General features: G+C 39.7%; 1 protein-coding gene and 1 pseudogene across 30 annotated transcripts in view; one reads left to right on the top strand and one right to left on the bottom strand.

The window, feature by feature from the left end:
• Window positions 1-23,726, top strand: part of LDAH (lipid droplet associated hydrolase) — a 102,049-nt gene that overhangs the window by 15,915 nt on the left and 62,408 nt on the right. For 28 of the 30 annotated variants that reach the window (XR_014083021.1, XR_014083000.1, XR_014083014.1 and 25 more), the window contains 2 exons: window positions 1,470-1,613; window positions 17,108-17,277. Coding sequence is in view for 8 of the 30 variants with exons in the window: in XM_081593665.1 (XP_081449791.1) it covers window positions 1,470-1,613; window positions 17,108-17,277 (314 nt within the window). In the remaining 22 variants the exon portion in view is untranslated. Of the gene's footprint in view, window positions 1-1,469; window positions 1,614-8,673; window positions 8,705-17,107; window positions 17,278-23,726 lie in introns of those variants that run through there. The other 2 variants (XR_014083001.1, XM_081593667.1) reach the window with 1 other exon arrangement.
• LOC145546553 (L-lactate dehydrogenase B chain-like) lies at window positions 4,187-5,178 on the bottom strand (annotated as a pseudogene).

The raw sequence follows: 23,726 nt of genomic DNA, 5'->3' as shown, positions 1-23,726 counted from the left end.
ATGACACTAGCAGCATCACAAAAAGGAATTTGGAACTTGAGTCACTAGGTCAGAATGCAACAGTAGCCATGATAAGGCCATCATATGTTACCATCATGGCTGGACACTGATGATGAATTTGAATACCTAACATTTATACAGCGAACTATGTATTGAGCAGTGTTTAAGTACTTTACATATTTTAGTTCATTTAGTTCTCACATGAGGTAGTATGCTTCTTATCCTCTCTTTATGGACGAGAACACCAATGCCCAGAGAGGTTAAATAACTTTCCAAAGGTCACACAGTTGCCAGTGGCAAAGCCAGGATACCATCGCAGGTAATCTGGCTCCAGAGTCTGTACCCTTAACCACTTTGCTACACTGCTTATGTAGGAAACTAAAACATATAGACAATGAAGAAAAAATCAGTAAAATTTGAAAAAGTGTGACAGAGGTTACATAAGTGCAGCAAAACCCTATCATGTAATACAAAGAAGAGAAAACCTAGTAGCATGAAGAAATAGATACATTGAGTGGACAGATATTGATGGAAATGGTCTAGTATTTACAAAGGCATCATACAGATGATGATTGTAAGATGGAAACCCCATTTCACTCTTTTGCCCCTAAAGATGTATCAAATTGACTGGTTTTTTTTTTAATTACTTATTCTGTTTCTTTATAGCAAACCCATGTCAAAAATACTTTCTGTACATACACAAGAAAAATGTATGTGTATTAGTTGGGGGTCTTTTCCTCCAGAGATCAAATCATATGTCTCTTTACAATATTAAGTACTTGTGATAAAAGACCAGAAAACACTTAGTAGACTCTTTAACATTCTCTTTGTGAATGATTCTGGCACTGATTGGTTTTTATGCAACTTGGTGACTGCTCACAGGCAAATGTTCAAGGGTCTTATAGGCAATATTAATGATTTTAGGCGATGCAAAGACACTCAAAGGTGTTTAAGTAGGGTGCTGCTCTGATCCGACTTCAGGTTTGGAGAAATCTCTCCAAGTACCCTGAAGCATAGATTCCAGGGGGACAGGAGTAGATAGAAGAGCCTTTAGGAGGCTGTTGTGGGAAACACAGTGGGAAGTGGTAATACTAACAGAATTGGACAAAGTTGAGGTGTATTTTGGAAGCAAAGTCAACAGGACCTCTAGGTGAATTGGGTGTAAAGAGCAGGGAGGAACCAAGAAAGACTTGTGCTGTTAGGACTTGGTGTATGATTGGTGGTTCCACTTATTAAGTAGAGGAACATGGAGGATGAGTTTATTTGAAGCCACTGGAGAACAGAGCAGTAGGAGAAATTTTCTAAATGATAATTAAGGTATAAAGGATATGAAAATTGAGTTGTACAGGTAATTGTTACTAAATTTGTATAGGAAAATGTAAGGAGATACCTTTATTTTTCAGTCTGTACTTTGTCTTGTGTAAGTTTATTGTTTCAGTTAATCTAAAAGTCTGTGTTTCTTTTCTTAGGTAACCCAGGTTTTTCTTCCTTGTATGTGCCATTTGCAAAGGCTTTGTATTCTGCAACAAAAAGACGCTTTCCAATTTGGATTATCAGTCATGCTGGGCATGCCTTAGCCCCCAGAGGCAAGAAGATTCTTACAACCTCCGAAGGTATGTCTTCGTTAACATTTGCTTTCTTCTATGGTGAATGGGTGTTCATATTTCTAGAAAGCCTGCTAAGGTTAAGAGTTACACCAGTGGAAACCTCTGCTTGTGGTATTACACCCATGATGCCACACTCCGGTAATTTTAGGATTTGAGGGGTCATTTTAATTATTCTGCAGGTAATTTTTTTTAAGTTTGGGCAAATTAAACAGTTTGTCTAGGACTTACCATCTCTGTTTACTAACTAGTAATCAACTATATATTTATCAATCATATACTGTAGTTGCAGGATTGTATTAAGAGGAATGGGGAAGTGTTACATAAGACATGGTCCTTAGCCATGGTTCTTACTCTAGAGAAGCTCTCATTCCCACATTTGGAGAGTGACTAAGTGATATTCCCTGGCCTGCGATCATGTGGATACTTAAAGAGTAAACGAAGGAGAGAGTAAAAGAGTTTTAACAGTTGAGTAGAATTTGAATTTGAGGGGTGGAGGTGAGTGCAGAGGTGTAACAGGCAGAAGGATTAACAAGGGAGCAGGAAAAGAGATTTGGTAGGTACTTGAGGGCTGGGCAGGGCCAGATTCGGAGGAGCCTTGAAAGCTGAGGGGAGAACTGTGTGGTAGATTGCTGAAAGCCTTAAATGGAGGAAGTAGATCAGAGAGCTACAAATTACCTACTTTTAATTCATGAGTATTCTAGCATATTCACTCTTCTTAAAAAAAAAAAAAAAAAAAAGAGTAGAAACAAGATAAACAGTTCTCTGTGGGCATTCCCTAAGGGTGTGTGTGTGCTCCGTCATTGCAAACCCTGGACTATATATAGCAAGCCAGGCCTCTCTGTCCATGGAAATTTTCAGGCAAGAATACTGGAGTAGAGAACCATTTCCTCCTCCAGGAGATCTTCCCCACCCAGGGACTGAACCCACATCTCCTGTATTGGCAGGCAGATTCTTTACCACTGAGCTACCTGGGAAGCCCATTCCTAAGGGTACCACTTTGTTAATCTGAACTGGGAGAAAGGTGGCTCTGACTTCATTGCCTAGTTTACCCCTGTTTCTGGTATGCTTCTTCTATGGTGTGAGCATCTTCTTGTACTTATCAAGCATCTAATGATAGAGGAAACCATATGTAGTAGGGGAGGGATGAAGGGATAAGTGATATGGGAACTCTCTGGGCTAATCTGCTTAAATTTTCTACAACTCTAAAACCATTCAAAAAATAAAATCTCTTAATAAAACAAATACTAGAGTTTTTTATTATTTTAATATTTGCATTATACTTTTTTCATTGTATTAGTTCAGACTCCCATAACAAAACCCATAAACTTAGGTAGCTTAAATAGCAGGAGTTTATTTTCTCATAGTCTGGAGACTGTAAGTCCAAAATTAGAGTTTCAGCATAACTGCGGTCTAATGAGAGCCCTCTCCCTGGCTTTCAGGTGACCACCTTCTCTTTTTGTCCTCACATGACAGAGGGGCAGGGAGGGAGGGAGAGAGAGGAAGGATGAGAAAGCAAGAGTGAGAGCAAGCCAACAAACTCTCTGGTATCTCTTCTAATAAGGGCACCAATCCCTTCATGAGGGCCCACCCTCGTAACCTCCTCTAACCCTAGTTACCTCCCAAAGTCCCCATTTCCAAATACCATCACACTGAGGGCATGCAGTTGTTCAGCACAAAAATTTTAGGGGACACAAATATTCAGTCTACACAGTCATGAATGGGAATGTTATGTATCCACGTATTAATTTGATCACAAGTATTGGTCAGAGTATATATATGACATTATACCTGAGCAATAGTAGAACATAGAAATTATCTCTTAAAACATTTTTACTAAATATTTGTTCAAGTTTTAGTAGCTGCGCTTCAGTCCATCCTCAGAAGTATTACCTTACAGGTGTTAGAAGCAGGCTCTTTGAAGTCTCAATCCCGTTGAGTAGCAAAGGATAAGTTTCTCTTATAAGTGGAAATTCTTTCCACATTCATGAACATCTGCAGGCATGCTAAATTGTTTTTATTTGAAGAAGTGGGTGACAGTTAAGAGGTCATTTCTATTTTTATCCATGTCCTATTTTTGGCTTTTAACTGATACATATGGTCAAGACACAATGTAGTTATTGCAGAATTTGAGAAACAAAATTATCCTTGTGCATACAGAGTAGATACTCTGGTTCTCTAGTTAGTATGGGATTTGGTTCTCTTTTCTTTAGTCATAGATCAAACTATTAATGGGTCATCTCACTGTGAACATCACAACTCCCTGACTCTTGACCTCTCCTCTGAATTCCTACATTTCGTAGTATAGATCAGCTTCCTGAAATGTTAGTATTCCAGAATACTGTGTTAATTTTAAATAGACTTTAGTGTCAGATGCCAACTCTTTTTTTCTTTTTTCCCACACTACACTAGTTTATTTGTTCAAGAACTCGTCTTGCAAGCATGGGCTTTGATTCTGGGAGTCCAGATTCACATACTTAGGAAGATAAAAGCAAACTGTGCTCCATGTACATGGATGAAAACTAAAGGCTCGTGGTTAATCACACTGTAATTTTAAGTTTCTATAGCCTAGCAGCCAGAAGTCACAGGTCCTTTATGTCCTTCTGGATGCCCCAGAGGGTATCTGCACTTTTCCTGAGTTAGGCAACCTCTTCATCCTTCAGCTTCTGGTTGATAACACTAGTTAACTCCTGAGCATTCAGAATACGTGGAAGACTTGGGAACACTTCATTCTCAATGCCATACATCCCCTTCACCGTGTTGATACTGGGTGAATCCTGGATAGACTTTTCATCATGGATTCAATAAGATCAGCCACATTTAATCCAATAGCCCAGATGGTGTCGCCTTTGAGCTTGATGACTTATAGGCACTTTCAACCACCATCTTATGCACTTCCTTCCAATTTTCGCTGTGATTATCTGTTCCCATTTCTGGATTCAGTTCCTGGAGAGAAATGCCTGCCACATTCACTTCACTCCGCACAGCCACACTTGAGTCATCATGTTTGCTTAGAATCCATCCGTGGCAGCTGCTGGGATGAATGCCAGGTTTTTCAGCCATAAAATAACGAAGTCGAGCAGAATCCAGATTACATCCACTGCCAACCACACAGTGCGTGGGTAATCCACTTAGTTTCCAGGTAACATACGTGAGAACATCCACCGGGTTGGAACCACCGGTCAGGACTGTACTTGATGATCTGAGGAATGATGAACTCGAAGACATTAATGTTCCTTTGCAGCAGATTCAGACAACTCTCTCCCTCTTGCTGGCGAACTCCTGCAGTTACCGCCGCAGTCTTGAAATTGGCAGTGACAGAGTCATCTTTGTCTGCCGCAGTTTTTGGTGTCTGAAGGAATAAGCTTCCGTGCTGCAGGTGCAGCATTTCTCCTGTGAGTTTATCTTCCAAAACACCCATGAAAGCAAGCTTACTAGTCAGAAACTTTCCCAGAATGCTGATGCCACATGCAATACTGACTTGTCCAACACCCACTACAGTAATTTATTGTTTGGGACCGTTGCCTCTTCTTCTGAAACTGGTGGCAATCAGTTTTTCTTTAAGGGTTGACATTGTGCCCTGGGGAAAGAAAGTTCTCCAGATGGCTGTCAGGGTCGCAGAAGAAGATACAGTCAGAAGCCTGCGTCTCCTAGGGTACAGTATTTGCAAGGAAGGAGAAGAAGGCAGCCTTGGCTGCCCCTGAGCTTCCTCTACTGTGATTCCAACTCTTGTTTAAAAATAATTTTATTTACTTATTTTGGCTGTGCTGGGCCTTCTTCATTGCTGCTCAGGCTTTTCTCTAGTTGTGATACACGGGCTTCTTATTGAGGCAGCTTCTCTTATCGTGGACCACGGGATCTAGGATACAAGGGCTCGGTAGTTGTAGCTCCCTGGCTCTAGAGCACAGGCTCAATAGTTGTGGCGCACGGGCTTAGTTGCTGTGCATCATGTGGGACCTTCTCGGATCAGAGATTGAACTGTATCTCACGCGTTAGCAGGTGGATTCTTTACCACTGAGGCACCACGGAAGCCAGATGCCAACTCTTGAGAGTGCAATCTAAGATTTCTTTTTTCCTAATTCCATTTACTCACTAAATCTTTGAGTACCTACCTTTGAGTATCTTTGAGCCTGCCTCTTTGCTAGCACTTACAGAAAAATACCTCTGGTGGCAATGTAAAGGCAATACCTTTACATTGTTTAGTATTGGTATTAGTATTATCTCACCACCCAGACTCCCTTTTTAAAGCATTACATGTAAGATTACCCTTATCTTGGCTAATCTCCTCCTCTCTTTGAAAACAGTTTCCACACTCAGTAGTGACCAGGTCATTTATAAGCAAGAACATCCAGACTGTTTCAGCTCTTCAGTTGCTCAGATTTCTTCTATTACCATTTTCACCTACTTTATATTTTTTATTTCCGTAATTATGTTCTGTTTAGAATGATAAATTTATAGATTAGGTGCAGTCCCTCTATAAATTCCCTGAAAAATTCCAGTTGCATTTTTTTCATAGGGACAGAAAGAAATCCTAAAATTTGTATGGAGCCACAAAAGATACAAAATAGGCAAAATAATCTGGAGGAAGAGGATTGAAGTTCAGGTTCAAAGTTAAAGTAGCACACTTCCTGATTTCAAGCTATATTACCAAGCTAGTGATCAAAACAGTGTGGCAGTGTCATAAGAACAGATCAGTGGATCCGAACATAGAGCCCAGGAAAAAACCATGAATAAAGGCCCAACTAGTCTTTGACAGGGGCACCAGGAACACACAATGGGAAAAGGATGGTATCTTCAATAAATGGTATTGGGAAAACTGGATATCCACATGCAAAAGAATGAAAGAGAACCCATATCTTACACCATACACAAAAAAGAACTCAAATGGATTAAGTTTAAGACCTGAAACCATTAGACTCCTGGAAGAAAACATAGGAGAAAAACTCCTCGACGTTGGTCTTGGCAGTGATTTTTTTGGTTATGACTCTAAAAACATCAGTAACAAAGGCAAAAGTAAACATTTGGGACCATATCAAACTGAAAAGCTTCTATACAGCACAGGGAACAGTCAACCAAATGAAAAGGCGCCTATGAAATGGAAGAAAATATTTGCAAACCATGTATCTGGTAAGGAGATAATTTCTACAGTATATAAGAAACTAATACAACTCAATAGCAAAAGCACTGATAGCCTTATTTTAAAAACAGGCAAATTTTCCCAGAGACGACATACAGATAGCCAACAGGTTTATGAAAAATGCTCAGCATCATCAATCATCAGGGAGATGCAAACCAAGACCACAATGATATATCACATCACACCTGTTAAGATGGCATTTCTCAGAAAGACTAAAGTTAACAAGTCTTGGAGGATGTAGAGAAAAGGTCACTCAAGCAGTTATCTAGGTTACCCAAGGCTTCATGGGTAGAGGTGACCTAGTTCTTACCTGGTTGTTTTGCTAGTAGCTGGGTCATTGCAGCTAGCAATATGTTTATTCAAAGTGGATGTCTCATCAGTCAAAAACTTAATGGCAGGCACGTATACTCACTCTGCAAGGTGATGGATGTATTACTTGGTCTGGTTGTGATCATTTCACAGTCTATATACATATTAAGTCATCACCTTGTACACTTTTAATAACAGTAATGTTGTACAACCTAACTGTATGCAAATTTTGTCAGTCATACTTCAGTAAAGCTGGAAAGAAAAAAAATAATTGTTGAAGCTGGACCACGGATACATAGAGATCTATTATACTATTCTCTGGACTTGTGCATGTTTGAAAACTTCCACTCTTAAAAGAGTTTAAAGAAAGAAAAAGAATTATAGAATCTTAAAGCTGAAAGTGGGTGCTCTTTGCGACTCTTTGCGACCCCATGGACGGTAACCCTCCAGGCTCCTCTGTTCGTGGGATTTTCTAGGCAAGAATACTGGAGTGGGTTGTCATTTATACCTTTGGTAGATCTTCCTGACCCAGAGATCAAATCCACATCTCTTGAGTCTCCTGCATTGGCAGGCAGATTCTTTACGATTGCACCACGTGGGAAGCCCCTAAAGCTAAAAGTATCTTCATTAAATTCCATCTAAACCCTTATTTTTCAAGGAAGGAAAGTAAGGCCCAACAGGGCTAAATGACCTTGTGTTGGTGAGTGGTAGAATCTGGACAGGAAGCCAGCACTTCTGATCCTGAAGTCAGTGCTTTAGTCCTATGGTAGCTCATCCCAGGTGACTGGTGCAGTGAATAGCCCTTCCATGGTCACAGATGGTATCCTGGTCTGCCATCGTTTTCCTGCTGTGACTTGTAAGGGGGACTGGGTAAATGGAGTATTGATGAGATTATGCAACTTGGCAAATGCTTGCCTAAGTCCCTCAAAGTGTTTTTTTCATAGTGTTTTTCTCTTTTTACGTGTATGGGTGTATATATTTTTCTGTGAATGCAATTTACTTGTGAGCCTTTTACACTTTGCTTAAGTACTAGGGTATGCTTTGAAAGGCAAGTAACTATGGATTACCTAGCAATGAGAGATTTTGTGAAGTGAAATTGAATGTATAGATTTCATTGCCTTGCTTAAAAACATCTGTTTCCACAACTATCACCTTCAAATGTGACTGAAAGTGAATCAAATGTGTGGAATACACTTGCTTTACCTTGAAATAGTTTAAAAGATACATATTTAATTGTTCTAAGTTATTTCTTCATATATACTCAAAGAAAGTTAGGGGTTTATTACAGCAGTTTTTCCTGTCAGGAAAGTTATATGTCTGCTTAGAATGTGCTTTGGCTATCTTTGGGTTGTGTTGGAACACAGAGGTGTTAAAAGAATTCTTAGGAAACAGGCTTGCTTTACATACTAAATCTCGAAAAGCTGCCAACTGGCCAGTTATCTTAAGTCTGGCACGAGAAGAGATAACCATGGACAGGAGGAGATAGGAAGTAGTGAAAATACCTCATAGTACTCTTCTTTTGTGGTGTTGAAACTTAGTGATGATTAGCTAGTGTGTTATATTCCTACATTATGACTTCAGTGAGAAATACCATCATAATAGAAAATCTGTATTGAATTACCTATTGAGAAGAGTGCCCAGCTCAGCTATCACAGTAAGTCCTTAAGTCATACTTGAAGACAAAAACGTTGAACAGAACATTAGTAGCAACTTTGAAAGTTGAAAATAGACTCAAAGAGTAACCCTCCATCAGTGGTTCTCAATCTTTGGCAGTCGTCAGAATCACTTGGAGGATTTACTGGAACACAAATTACTGGGTGCTACCTCCTGAGCTGTTGATTCAGTATATGTGGGGTGGGACCTGAGAATCTTCCACATTTCTAACAGACTCCTAAGTACTGTCTATCCTGGTACCACATTTTCAGAAGTCCTGCCATAGATCTTCACCAATAAAGATCTCCTGGTGGGGAAAACCAGTAGAAAGTATCTGTTGTTATGTTTGAATTTCCAGGAAATGTCTTTAATTCTTGATTTAAAATGACATCTGATTATTTACAACTTTATTTTGAGTATACTTATTGCTTAGCTTATGCTGCTTGTGTGCTCTTGGAGTTAATGACTTAGTAATTAGAGCCTGGGTCCTTTGCTACTAATGAGAACAGTGCCATCTAGAGGCATTAGCCCAAAGGGCCACCACAGGGCCAAAGGAAACTGGTTTCTAGAGGAGGGTGAAATCTGGTTTCTAAAGAAGGCAATTCATCCATCCTCAAGGATTTATCAACAGCCTACTAGATTGTGTGTGGTGCTACAGAGGTATACAAAGAAATGAGAATGCTGCCTTTTAGTGAATTTCCACCCATGTTGTGAGTAACCCAAAAGTTCTATAAAGGGCAGATGGGGGTCTGAGCTTCACCAGTCGCCCCCACCCCCCCACCCCTGTTCAACCAGAGCAGTTGTGCTTTCATCCGTTTTACATACTGGAGGCTGTGTTTGTAAATGCACACTAGAGTCGATTGATTTGGATAGGCAGAACAGATATATTATTCATCATCCAAGATTATTGTTCTAAAGTACGGGTTTTCTGACATGCAAAATATGGTGTGAAAAATACATAACCACTGAGAGAAAAGACATAAGCTCTAACCACACATCAAATGTTGAAAGTATGTTTTGCCTCATATTAGCACGTGTTAAAATTATGAACAGTTGGAAATAATATTCTAGTTGCGCCACATTATCACAGTCATAAATTGAGTATAATTGGGAGAACAGATGTTCACCAATGTCAGAAGGAGGTGATTCAAGGGGGGAAAAAAGTGTGAAAAGAAAATTTGAGGAATTAGGAGTATAAACTCTTTCTGGCTTTGATTTAGTATGGAGTCAACTTACTTGATGGCAGATTCATTATCAACTATTTTAAGTCATTTGTTCAAAACGTGTAACATGAAAGCTGGAAATCATGGTTTAGTTTCACCTGATAAAACATGAACTAAAAAAAATTACACAGTCTTTCAACTAATGATGAATTTGGGTGATGTTTATCCAGAGAATCATTAAACCACTCCCATTCCAGTACCCAAAACTGAAAGGAACAGAAAAACCCGTAGGACTTCCCTTGCCAGGACTGATTGGCAGAGGAACATGGAGGATACAGGGAACGACTACATGCTGTCAAGGCAGGGACAGTCAGTCAAGTCTCAGGGCTCGCAAGAAATAAACGAGTGAGTCAGTGGTAGAAAAAAGCAGAAAACCAAAGGGTAGAGCAAGAAGAAATGTTGAGAATCAAGCAAGTTGTTAGATTCTCATGGAAGAGAGAAGAAAGCAGCAGACAGGAGCAGGGAGCAAAGCATTGTAGCTGAGGTCCTGTAACACAGATGGAATCGTTGTACTTCCCTTTGAGGTCCCTGGGTATCTTCTCACTGCTTATACAGTGGAGTCCAGACTCCTGGGTGATGTTCAGAGTCCTACTTAATCTAGTCTCAACCTTCCTTTCTAACCTTATACGTTCTACCTTTCCCATAACCATAAACAGGCACAGAACTCATCGCGGTGTCCAAAATTATACCTCACACTTTTATGCCTTTATGTTATACTGTCATGAATTTAGAGTAAATTTCATTTCTTTTTAGTTACGTATAGATAGTGCTAAGCAACACGTGATATTGTTTTGTGTGTTTTTTAAAGCTTGACCTAAAGAGCAAGCTGTACATTCATCTTGCTTAAACCATTCTTTAAAATATGAAGTGCTATTTTTTAGCCCTTAATCTCCATGTGTAAATTGTTTAATTAAAGTTATTATTAAGGTATAGATTTGGAGATGATGGGGGCAGGATAGGTGACTTCACTGGTTGAGAAAATTCTGGTGTAAGATTTAGAGAGTTTCTGTCTGCAGGCTCAGTCCTAGCCGAAGGCTCATGTAGCACTAATCTTTGGTCTTGTTAGTTCTGTGGTCATTGGTGACTTGTAAATACTGTTTGTGTGACAATATGTAGTAAAACATGCATTTAGATTCAGTATGTATCAAGATAAATATGTATGTGGATGTGTTGTTACAGTATGTATTGGTAAATGTAGACCATTGTGATAGTGTTCAAATGTGTAGTTAAAATTACAGTTACAGTAGTGTGAATGTAAAAAATGTATTTTCCAGGTATCTCTCTTGGTTTACTTGGAGAAAGGTATAGTACTTTTTATTAATTCAAAGGGGTGTTACTTTCTTATTGTGATCCAATAAAACTCTCTTATTTTCTTAAGGAAATGCTTGAGCTATACTTACTTCTGTGTTTTGTAATAGTATTTTTATCTACTTCTGTTTCCTCTTATTAGACTGTGAGCTCCTTGAAGACAAGGGAATGTATTGTATTTACATCTGTGTTTTCAGTATTTTCATGGGCCAGTTAGTCACTGTTTTCTGTCACAGTAGTCAGTTTAGTTCATGTGAAGTGAAAGAAAATAATAGTTACCAATGTACCTGTAGATACACAGGATGCATAATATTTTGACCCAAAATTGGCAGAATTTTAGTAACTGGATCAATCAGTTTGAACAAATAGATGAAAAATAAATGTGAAGTATTGATATTACTTACTTTCTCAAAGAACAGATTATACATACCTTTTGAAATAAACTCTAGAATCAGTAAATGAGCTATGAAGTGGATTTCATTGAGATGGGTCTAAGAAATAGGCTCAGGTTCTAAAAGGGAGTTGTCAGTTCCATATTCAGGGCCATATATTGATAAAGAATTAATAACTTGGATTCAGTTCAGTTCACTCCAGTCACTCAGTTGTGTCCAACTCTTTGTGACCCTATGGACTGCAGCACACCATGCCTCTCTGTCCATCACCAACTCTCGGAGTTTACTCAAATTCATGTCCATTGAGTTGGTGATGCCATCCAACCATCTCATCTTCAGTCGTCCCCTTCTCCTCCCGCCTTCAGTCTTTCCCAGCATCAGGGTCTTTTCAAATGAGTCAGTTCTTCGCATCAGGTGGCCAAAGTATTGGAGTTTCAGCTTCAGCATCAGTCGTTTCAATGAATATTCAGGACTGATTTCCTTTAAGGTGGACTGTTAGATCTCCTTGCAGTCCATGGGACTCTCAAGAGTCTTCTCCAACACCACAGTTCAAAAGCATCAATTCATTGGTGCTCAGCTTTCTAAGCACTCATAGGTGCCTATGAGTACCTATGGAGGAGTGATTTCCCTGGTGGCTCAGATGGTAAAGCGTCTGTCTACAATGCGGGAGACCTGGGTTCGATCTCTGGGTGAGGAAGATCTCCTGGAGAAGGAAATGGCAACCCACCCCAGTATTCTTGCCTGGAAAATCCCATGGACGGAGGAGCCTGGTGAGCTGCAGTCCATGGGGTTGCAAAGAGATGGACACGACTGAGCGACTTCACTTTCAGCTTTCTTTAGAGTTCAACTCTCACATCCATACATGACTACTGGAAAAACCATAGCCTTGACTAGACGGACCTTTGTTGGCAAAGTAATGTCTCTGCTTTTTAATATGCTGTCTAGGTTGGTCGTAGCTTTTCTTCCAAGGAGCAAGCATCTTTTAATTTCATGGCTGCAGTCACCATCTGCAGTGATTTTGGAGCCCCCAAAAATAGTCTGTCACTGTTTCCATTGTTTCCTCATCTATTTGCCATTAAATGATGGGACCAGATGCCATGATCATAGTTTTCTGAATGTTAGGTTTTAAGCCAACTTTTTCACTCTCCTCTTTCACTTTCATCAAGAGGCTCTTTAGTTCTTCTTTGCTTTCTGCCATAAGGGTGGTATCATCTGCATATCTGAGGTTATTGATATTTCTCCTGGCAGACTTGATTCCAGCTTGCGCTTCATCCAGCTCAGCGTTTCTCATGATGTACTCTGCATATAAGTTGAATAAGCAGGGTGACAATATACAGCCTTGATGTACTCCTTTTCCTATTTGTTGATCTGTTGTTCCATGTCCAGTTCAAATTGTTGCTTCCTAACCTGCATACAGGTTTCTAAAGAGACAGATCAGGTGGTCTGGTATTCCCATTTCTTTCAGAATTTTCCACAGTTGTGATCCACACAGTCAAAGGCTTTGGCATAGTCGATAAAGCAGAAGTAGATGTTTTTCTGGAACTCTCTTGCTTTTTCGATGATCCATCAGATGTTGGCAATTTGATCTCTGATTCCTCTGCCTTTTCTAAACCCAGCTTGAACATCTGTAAGTTCACGGTTCACGTACTGTTGAAGCCTGCCTTAGAAAACTTTGAGCATTACTTTGCTAGTGTGTGAGATGAGTGCAATTGTGTGGTAGTTTGAGCATTCTTTGGCATTGCCTTTCTTTGGGATTGGAATGAAAACTGATCTTTTCCAGTCCTGTGGCCACTGCTGAGTTTTCCAAATTTGCTGACATATTGAGTTCAGCACTTTCACAGGATCATCCTCTAGGATTTAAAATAGCTTAACTGGAATTCCATCACTTACACTAGCTTTGTTCATAGTGATGCTTCCTAAGGCCCACTTGACTTCGCATTCCAGGATGTCTGGCTCTAGGTGAGTGATCCCATCCATTAATTCAGACAGTCTTCAATTTAGTTTTCTAGTAGTCATGTATGGATGTGCTGCTGCTGCTAAGTTGCTTCAGTCGTGTCCGACTCTGTGCGACCCCATAGATGGCAGCCCACCAGGCTCCTCCGTCCCTGGGATTCTCCAGGCAAGAACACTGGAGTGGGTTGCCATTTCCTTCTCTAATGCATGAAAGTGAAAAGTGAAAGTGAAGTCACTCAGTCATGTCCTACTCTCAGCGACCCCATGGACGGAAGCCCACCAGGCTCCTCCATCCATGGGACTTTCCAGCCAAGAGTACTAGAGTGAGAGTTGTACTATAAAGAAAGCTGAGTGCTAAAGAATTGATGCTTTTGAACTGTGGTGTTGGAGAAGACTCTTGAGAGTCCCTTGGACTGCAGGGAGATCCAACCGGTCCATCCTAAAGGAGATCAGTCTTGGGTGTTCTTTGGAAGGACTGATGTTGAAGCTGAAACTCCAATACTTTGGCCACCTCATGTGAAGAGCTGACTCGTTTGAAAGGACCCTGATGCTGGGAAGGATTGGGTGCAGGAGGAGAAGAGGACGACAGAGGATGAGATGGTTGAATGGCATCACCAACTCAACGGACATGGGTTTGGGTAAACTCTGGGAGTTGGTGATGGACAGGGAGGCCTGGCGTGCTGTGGTTTGTGGAGTCGCGAAGAGTTGGACACGACTGAGCAACTGAACTGAACTTCAATTTAGAAACAGTTTGTTGCAAATATACTTAGTTGACTGTAACTTGGAGTACTTTTTCCCTATAATAAGAATGCTATAAATCATTTGCATGTTATCATTCTGATTTTGATAAAATTGAATGTGATTTTTTTGCAGTGTCTTATGGAAAGTAAACTAATGATTCCTGGAATTTTTTCAGAGTATGTTAATAATAGGAGAGAAAGTGTACATTCAAGTATATAGATATCCTTTTAGCTTTTAGTTTTTGCTAGTAAAGTAATATCCAGAGAGCACGTTGAAATTTTTTATTATTGATTGTTTATTTATACAAAGTACTTTCCCCATTAATCTCATTACTTCAGAAAACACTAAATGGTGTGTTTATCTTGGCAATCTAGTGAGCAATTCTCAGAGTTAAAGACAGACTTTCCTCTGAAATATTCAATTCAGTAATGATTTGAATTATAATCATCCTTAAATATGTTATAGGGCCTTGTTTTTAGGATCAGTGAAGTTTTTAAATGTTTATTGTATTTAGCTCATTTTCCTTTTTGCTCTAACCATGTAAATATTTTTGGTGTCTATTTGAGGGAGGCCTTAAAGGACAGGAATTGGAATGATAGCAATCGTAAGTTTCATTTCTGAAATAGTTTATGCCAAACCCTTCCTCTGTGCTTTAAAATGTTATGCAAGCAACATTCCTCAGAGGCTAGAATTGCTATCTCCTGTTTATATGTAAAGAGACTGCAGCCAGAGGTTGAAGGATTTGCATCAGTCACTTAGTGAGGGACTTAGCTGGCATTTAGAACCAGATTTATCTCCTCTCAGGTGCTCTTGATCTCTGTACTACACCATACTGTCCCAATGGAAGGACGACTTCAGCATTTTCAAAAGTTGTCTATTTTGAAAAATAAAGAACTTGGGTTGCACATATTATAGGTATTTGTTTTGGGGTATCAGAACAATGTGATCACTCCTGGGTAGAGTGATCAGAGAAAATTTATGAACATAGTGAGTGTAAAGAACTCAAATAGAGTATTAACTAAATCAAAATTTGGATTTGGAGACATCAGAGGCCCTATGAAAATCAAATTCTGTCTCTTCCCAATTCTGTTTCATGTTAAACTTCCTTGTTAAATGGAGAATGAATTCTAGACTGACCTGCAAAGAAGGATCAGAGCAGAACGCGGGTCACCAGGGAAATCGCCTGTTTCCGTAGTACCGCTGAAATAGGGAACTAAGCCTCACTGATCCAGCGAAAGGCTTTTCAGTAACTGTATGCCAGGCATTGGAGAAAAAGATAAGCAAGACATGAATAGTACAGCAGTAGTAAATTAGGAATTATGTGGTGAGACAGACATGGGATGTTGCAGAAACTGAAAGAGGGAAGGCTACTTTACTCCTCATCGAGTGTATCATAAAAAGGCTTCTCAGAGGAGGTAGCACTGGTTGAGAGTTTGAAGGATAAAATGGAGTTAACTAGATTAAGAGGGTGCCGAGCACTGAAGAAAGAAAAACCAGCCTGTACGGATGAAACTGAAGAGCAGTTCTTCAAAATGAATTTTGGTTACTTTTATTCTAGTTTGCATCAGTACCTTATAGGAGTCATGAAGGCAAGAACTTTAGTATTACAGTGATTCAAATTTTAGAAAGCAATTGACTACCTTGTGAAATTTTGAAATATACTACACCCTGTCGTTGAGGTTAAAACCCCGATACACGTTCATTCAGTTCAGTTCAGTTGCTCAGTCGTGTCCAACTCTTTGCGACCCCATGGACTACAGCACGCCAGGCCTCCCTGTCCATCACCAACTCCCGGAGTTTACCCAAACTTATGTCCATTGAGTTGGTGATGCCATCCAACCATCTCATCCTCTGTCATCCCCTTCTGCTCCTGCCCTCAATTACATGTTCATAGGGAAAACCTATTGAAGTTTTCTCTGCTCATAGAGTATTAGAGCTGGCAGCATGCTCCGAGATTGTCTAGTCAGTTCATATTTTCATTCAACAACGATATTTACTGGTGCTAGTCACAGAGGACACAGAAATGAAAGATGGACCTTGCCTTCAAGGAGCTCACAGTCTAAAGGAGGAAATGAAAAGACAGTTATACAAGTATAATAAAATGCTAAATAAGAATGGGATACGAGTTAAACACTAAGGAAGGCTCATTCACTTTTCCTAAAAATTAACTAGATAAAATTTTGATTAGATCTTGAAGAATCTAGAAGATTCTTTGTGAAAGGAAGAAAGAATGTTTTGGGTCAGGACTGTGCTGGTTAAAAGGAACAGTTTGAAACATTTCTACTTAAATGTTTCAGTCTTGAGTTCTCGAAACAAAGATTATCTGAAAGCAGTGTCATGGATTTTCTTGGCTGTCTACTAGTCATATAACTGAAGTCTTCCAGAGAATCCTGATGCATGCTAAAATTTGAAAACCATTGGCCTAAACTACAGTAGTTCAGGGAATAATTGAGAGTCATGGGCTTCAAGGACAGAGACCTGGGTTTGAATCTTACTGGTCCCACTTCATAGCTATGTAACTGCCAATCTATTTCCTAACATCTGAGCTTTGGTATTTTCTTCTATAAAATGAAGATAAAAATATTCCTTTCCAGGGTAGTTGTGAGGATTGATTGATATAATTTAAGTAAAACACCAACATTGTGGCTTGCACATGGTAGGCTTTCAATAAATGATAGCTACTACTATTGTTACTGGTTTGTTTGTTTGTTTCCGTTAAGATATTTTCCCTGGTGAAATGATTGCTTTCACTTATTGAATGAAAAGTACTTATATATTTCCTTTTAGATCCAAATGCTGAAGAAATTAAGGACATCTATGGACTCCGGGGTCAAGTAGAACACAAATTAGCTTTCCTGAGAACTCAAGTGCCAAAGGAAATGAAGCTTGTGGTCATTGGCCATTCCATAGGCTCCTATTTTTCCCTTGAGATTCTGAAGCACGCACCTGAGCTCCCAGTAAGTATGCCTCTGGAGGTTACTGTCAGTGCTTGATTGTGCACTTGCACAAGTCCTCTCAGATGTCTTTTGCTCTTTTGTCTCTTCTTTAATTGATAAGTAGAACACGGAAAGGGATCCTTGGTGGCTACCTTTACCCTATCTCTGTAGTACTGTGGGCCTGTGTTGAATGTATGTTCATACCTTTCCCACAATGTTTCAAAAATAATGCTGAAGGAGGTAGGAATTTTCTGAATAAATGCCTGTGTTTTAAAAAATTAAAGTATAGTAAATTCAAAAAACTAAGATCATGGCATCTGGTCCCATCACTTTGTGGCAAGTAGAAGGGGGAAAAGTGGAAACAGTGACAGATTTTATTTCCTTGGGCTCCAAAATCACTGAAGATGGTGACTGCAGCCATGAAATTAAAAGTCACTTGCTCCTTGGAAGGAAAACTGTGACAAACCTAGACAGCATATTAAAAGGCAGAGACATAACTTTGCTGACAAAGGTTCATACAGCCAAAGCTATGGTTTTTCTAGTAGTCGTGTACAGATGTGAGTTGGACCATAAAGAAGGCTGAGTGCCGAAGGATTGATGCTTTCAAATTGTGGTGCTGGAGAGACTTGAGAGTCCTGTGGACTCCAAGGAGATCAAATCAGTCAATCCTAAAGGAAATCGACCTGAATATTCATTGAAAAGACTGAAGCTGAAACTCCAATACTTTGGCCACCTGATGCGAAGAGCTGACTCATTAAAAGACCCTGATGTTGGGAAAGATTGAGGGCAGGAGGAAAAGGGGGTGAGGATGAGATGAGTTGGATGAGGATGAGATGGGTGAGATGGGATCACCGACTCAATGGACATGAGTTTGAGCAAACTCCAGAAAATAGTGAAAGCCAGGGAAGCCTGGTGTGCTGCAGTCCGTGGGGTTACAAAAGAGTCAGACATTACTGAATGACTGAACAACAACAACAGATAGTTAATTTATAATATTTTATTTGAACAAATGCCTTTTAATCTAGGGTGATCTGGAGTTCTTAAGTTACATATAACCTGCTGTCGTTCATAAAGGAATATTTAAAAGCAGTCACCAACTAAGACTGAGACAAGAGTCTTGTCTAGGAAGAGAATTGTATAAATATTCATTTTTGCTATTGTTTAGTCGCTAAGTCGTGTTCGACTCTTTGCCACCCCATGTACTGCAACACACCAGGCTTCCCTGTCTTTCACTGTCTCTTGGAGTTTGCTCAGATTCATGTCCAGTAAATTCTCATACCTCTTCTCAAAAGGAGGAAGATTTATCATCACCATTGTTGACAGGCAAACAGCTGTGCTTAAGGAACACTAGATCGTTATTTAGTCATAAGTCTGCATCCTCATCTGCTTTGTAGCTTGGCAGCCTTTTTGAGACACTCATTCATTCATTCATAAATACTTACTGGGTGCCACTATGCACCAGATAATAAGTCAGACACTGGAGACATAAAGACCTGTTTAAAATGCCAGGAAAGCTAGAGAACTATACAACACTTCAAAACAAAACAAAACCTCATACCTCTACTGACATATACCATTGAAATGATGCATTAAATGTGATTCAAAACATAAATTATTTCCTCATTCAACAAACTTACATATTCAGCACTTGCCATGTAACAGACTTCATGCTGCGTTTTGACGACATCCCAGTGAATAAAATAGTCTGTGAGGCCAAGAGAGCCTGAAGCCTAATGGAAAACACAGACTAACCCATAGGTATGGTACCTACTGTCTTATGTGAATAGAGAATGTGTGGGAGCATGAAGGAGTGCTGTTTAACCTGGTAACCTGAAGGCAAGACAGGAAGTGATTCTTTCCTGGAATCTCCCTAGCCTGAGAGATTTTCACTCCGTGTGATAAAACATCCTCAGTGGAGTCTCAGAGCTCACTAGAAATTTGCTCCTTTTCCCACCGGCTTAACACACTTAACTTCTTACTTATAATTACCATTGGGAAAGTACAGCTGTAGCCTCCTGGGGTGTGGTGTTTCATACCAAATGAGGGCTCTTAATTTCTCACATTGGGTATAGGAAGTATATATTTTATTTTAAGTGTGAATTCAATAAGTTCTAGATTGCATTCCATTCACGATATTATTGCTTCTACTCTATTTTTTCCCCCCTAGATAAGGCATTTCAATCAGAAAGCAGGCTTCCCTTTTGTTTTTAGCACTTAGCATAGCTTCTAATCTCTGTTATGCCTCTGAAGCTCCTCTGGTACCATGTTATGAGGTTACTGTTTTCATAGTATCCAGTCCAAGCCCTTAGCAGTTCTCTTTGCACGGTTGCTATGACTCCTGGAAACAAGACCCCTAGATTCAGACAGTTGCTGCCTTACATTGCTTGTGTGACCTTGGGCAAGTTATTGAATCTCTCTGTACCTTTGTTTCCTCATCTGTAAAAGGGGGATAGTAATATGTTCTTCAAAGGACTTTGTGAGAAATTATATAAAGGATGGTGGCTCAGATGGTAAAAGCATCTGCCTACAATGTGGGAGACCCCGGTTCAATCCCTGGGTCAGAAAGATCTCCTGGAGAAGGAAATGGCAACCCATTCCAGTACTCTTGCCTGGAAAATCCCATGGACGGAGGAGCCTAGTAGGCTACAGTCCATGGGGTCACAAAGAGTCAGACACGACTGAGCAACTTCATTTTCACTTTCTTTCATATAAAGAATGATACCTAGAACTTAAAAGTTTTATATAAGTATTAGCTATTATTATCATAGTGGAAATAACTAGAAGCACTGGCTCAGTCATTAGGTTAACTACTGTGTTAGTAATCTCAGCTCAAAACTTAACAGTATAAAGCACTACACATTTATTCTCTCCCAGTTTCTGTGGATCTGGTCACAACTTGGCTAGGTCCTCTGGTTCAGGGTCTCTCACAAGACTCTAATCAAAGTGTCTTCCAGGGCCATGGTCTCATGTGAAGAACTGAACTGAGGAGAATCTGCCTCAGTTCACTCCTTCAAGTTTGTTGGACTGAGGGCCTCAGTTCACCACTGGCAGTTGGGTAGAGGCCACCCTCAGTTCCTTAGAAGGTGGGCCTCTCTAACTTGCCCCATCAGAGCAAGTCTGGGAGAAGAGCCAGAGAAAGAGTCTGCTGGCAAGATGGAAGTCACAGACCATAACTTAATTACAGAAATGATATCTCATTCCTTTTACAGTATTCTCTTTGTTAGAAACAAATTACTAAATCCAGCCCAAACTCATGGGGAGCAGAGTATACTAAAGCATGAATATTAAAAGGGGAGGATCACTGGGGGCCAAGTCAGAGACTGCCCACCCCACCACTATACCAGTTAGGATTTCACTTGTGTGACGTACTGTCAACATGTGGATATATAGGCATATATATAAATTAAAATACCAAATACCTTTCCTGGTGTAGGAAGTAACTTGGTCCTGTCAAATAAAATGTAGCAAACTGATATGAAGTATAATTTTTGGTTATTAGTTGTTCCAGGTGTTTCAAAAGCTTTAAAACCATTTTTGAAAGTGTACTTGCATGTTTGAAATAATAATAGCACTATTATTTGTGATGGTTAGTTTTACATGTCAGCCTGATTGGTCTAAGGGATACTCAGATAGTTAGTAAAACATTTCTGAGTATGTCTGTGAGGACCAGAAAAAAATTAGCATTTGAACTGGACTGAGTAAAAAAGATCTGCCCTGACCATGGTGGGTGGACATCATCCAGTCTGTTGAGGGCATAAATAGAGCAAAAACTCCAGGAAGGGCAGATTCTTTCTTTCTCTCTCCTAGAGTTGAGACAGCCATCTTTTCCTGCCCTGTGACATTGTAGTTCCAGGTCTCAAGCCTTCGGCCTCACCTATTCCGCTGGTTCTCAGGTTTTTGAACTCGGACTGAATTATACAACTCACTTTCCTGGTTTCCAGCTTGCAGGTAGCATGTGGTGTGGGACCTCTTAGCCTCTCTGAATGTGTGAGCCAATCCCTATAATAAATGTTTGGAGTCTGTTTCTCTGGGGAACCCTGACAAATACACTATGCTGTAAACATAGGAAAGAAAAGATCCATTTCTGAGTCCTTCGATTTGTTAACTTAGCGATCTTTCCTTTCAGTTTTTGTTCGTTTGCTCCACATCCATTCTGCATGTAATGTTTAATTTTTCCTGTGCATATTTGAAAATAGTTGTTGGGCACATTTGTTTTGAACTTCTCTTTCTTTTTTGGCTTGTGTTCACATATCTGTTGGGAAAGAAGTAGTACCCTGCATCTTACAGTTAATGTAGCTTCTTGCAGCTTCCTCAGCTCAATCACTTTCTCATTAAGGATCTGCTTTCAGGTGTTTCTGCCCTTGCAGGAATAGAGGTGAAAATAGAAAAGGCAGATGAAACATGAGCTTAACCTAGTCTAATTGTGGAGACATAACTCATGCTGTGATTATAGAGTTTCCAGAGAAACACAGGAGGCTGTGTTTTCTTATAAAGGGTATACTCTAGAAAATAGCGCGTGCAATAAATTGTCCATAAAGGTTACCCGGGGAGGAGGGCGAACATCTGTATGATTTTTTTTATTATTATTATTCAAAAGCTTTATCTGGTTTCAGTTAACTGCACTGTTGAAGTCCTCCCCCCAATACACACCCCTCTTTAAACACCTGGCCCAGCTAATGGTGGTGTGATCCCTGCTGAAGTGTTGAAATGTCAGTGTCTCCGGCCTAATCTCAGACGGCACAGTGCCTGCATGCCTGAAGTTAGCATGATACGCTCCATTTAGGATGTATTTGACAATCAAATAAGTTTGTATTAGCCAGAGTGTTGCAATCCCTAATCATTTTGCCAAAAATAAGTTAGCTGTTATGTTTTACAACATATGAAGTGTGATAATAAGAAACTTGTGTTTCCATCTCTTATGTTATTTTTACTGGAATATTTGACTCCCATAAGATTTTTGAGGACATATGTGTAGTTTAGTAGCTGGTTTATTTGGTTTTATTTTGGTTCAGTTCTTTATAATATTTTTGTAACTAATGATAGGAAACTATGGTCATAAAATCATTTTAAGAGACTTACTGTATATTTTACACATAATGTCTGACCTATTTTTTAATATACTGAAGGAAATAATTGACTCACTCTTAAAAATCTCATATTAAAAATTTTGTTTGTTTCTTTAAGCAAATTTGGTAGAATTATAGAAAGTCTTCATATATTTTGACATGAATGTCCAGAATAAAGAATTTTTAAAAGAAACTTGAGAAAATAGATAATTGGAAGATTGTTCAATAGCACTGTCATGACTCAAAATAATAAACACAATTTCAGATTAGTAAGATCTTTAGAGACAGTCTAGTCCCATCTTTAATTTTATAGGTAGAAATGGAGAGAAAAATGCCTTGCCAGGATTGAGCCTTGGCTCTATCTTAATCTAGGGGTAAGATATGATTACAATAACTGTGTATATGTTGTTGTTGTTTAGTAGCTAAGTCGTGTCCAACTCTTTTGTGACCCCATGGACTATAGCCCGCCAGGCTCCTCTGTCCATGGGATTTCCCAGGCAAGAATACTGGAGTGGGTTACCATTTCCTTCTCCAGGGGATCTTCCTGATCCAAGGATTGAACCCATGTCTCTTGCATTGGCAGGCAGAGTCTTACTACTTAGCCACCAGGGAAGCCCAGCTGTGGGTATAAAGAAAGTCTAAAGAAGATACCTGATGGTTCTCTAAATCTTTGGATGGTGGCAGAGCCTCCAGATGGTATGGAATGTTCCTGGAGTGTACACAACTAGCTCCATGCAACTCATTACATTGTAGCTCATGGAATAATAGACCCCATAAATGAAGAAGAAAAAAGTATTAGTCGCTCAGTCATGTCTGACTCTTTGTAACCCCATGGACTGTAGCTCACCAGGCTCCTCTGTCCATTAAATTCTCCAGGCAGGAATACTGGAGTGGAGTGCCATGCCTTCCTCTAGGGGACCTCAACCCCAGGGATCGAACCCTGGTCTCCTGCATTGCAGGCAGATTCTTTACCATCTGAACCACATGAATACTGCTCTAGCAATGTGGGGCAGAAGGGATGACATGGGAATAAAAATGTAATCATCTCACTATCTAGAACTTTCCTTTAAATCAGTCCTTTGTGTGTTCAAAATGTACCATCTGATTCTTCCAAAAAGTTGCATAAAGTTCAAGGTTGGGAGTTGAGAGCCCCCGATTCTTAACTGTGCACTAAGTCATGAAGTGAAATTCATTTAACTTTTATTTTCCTCTAACAATTTATATGGCATTTAATGATAACACTTCCTCCCTTTCCAAGGGTACCAGATCCTTCAAAACTTGATTTTTTATATTATTTGGCCTTCCTTGGGGAAAATGCACAATACCATAGAGCTTCCTTTGTCTATCTGGTTGCCAAAAATACCTTCTCTCTAAATGAAATTTCTAGATTACTTAAACTTACTC

Source organism: Giraffa tippelskirchi, chromosome 4 (genome assembly GCF_054371585.1).
Source record: "Giraffa tippelskirchi isolate mGirTip1 chromosome 4, T2T-mGirTip1v1.2.pri, whole genome shotgun sequence".
NCBI lineage: Eukaryota > Metazoa > Chordata > Mammalia > Artiodactyla > Giraffidae > Giraffa > Giraffa tippelskirchi.
Note: the sequence above shows the minus strand (reverse complement) of the source record. Positions and strands in the feature narration are given on the sequence as shown.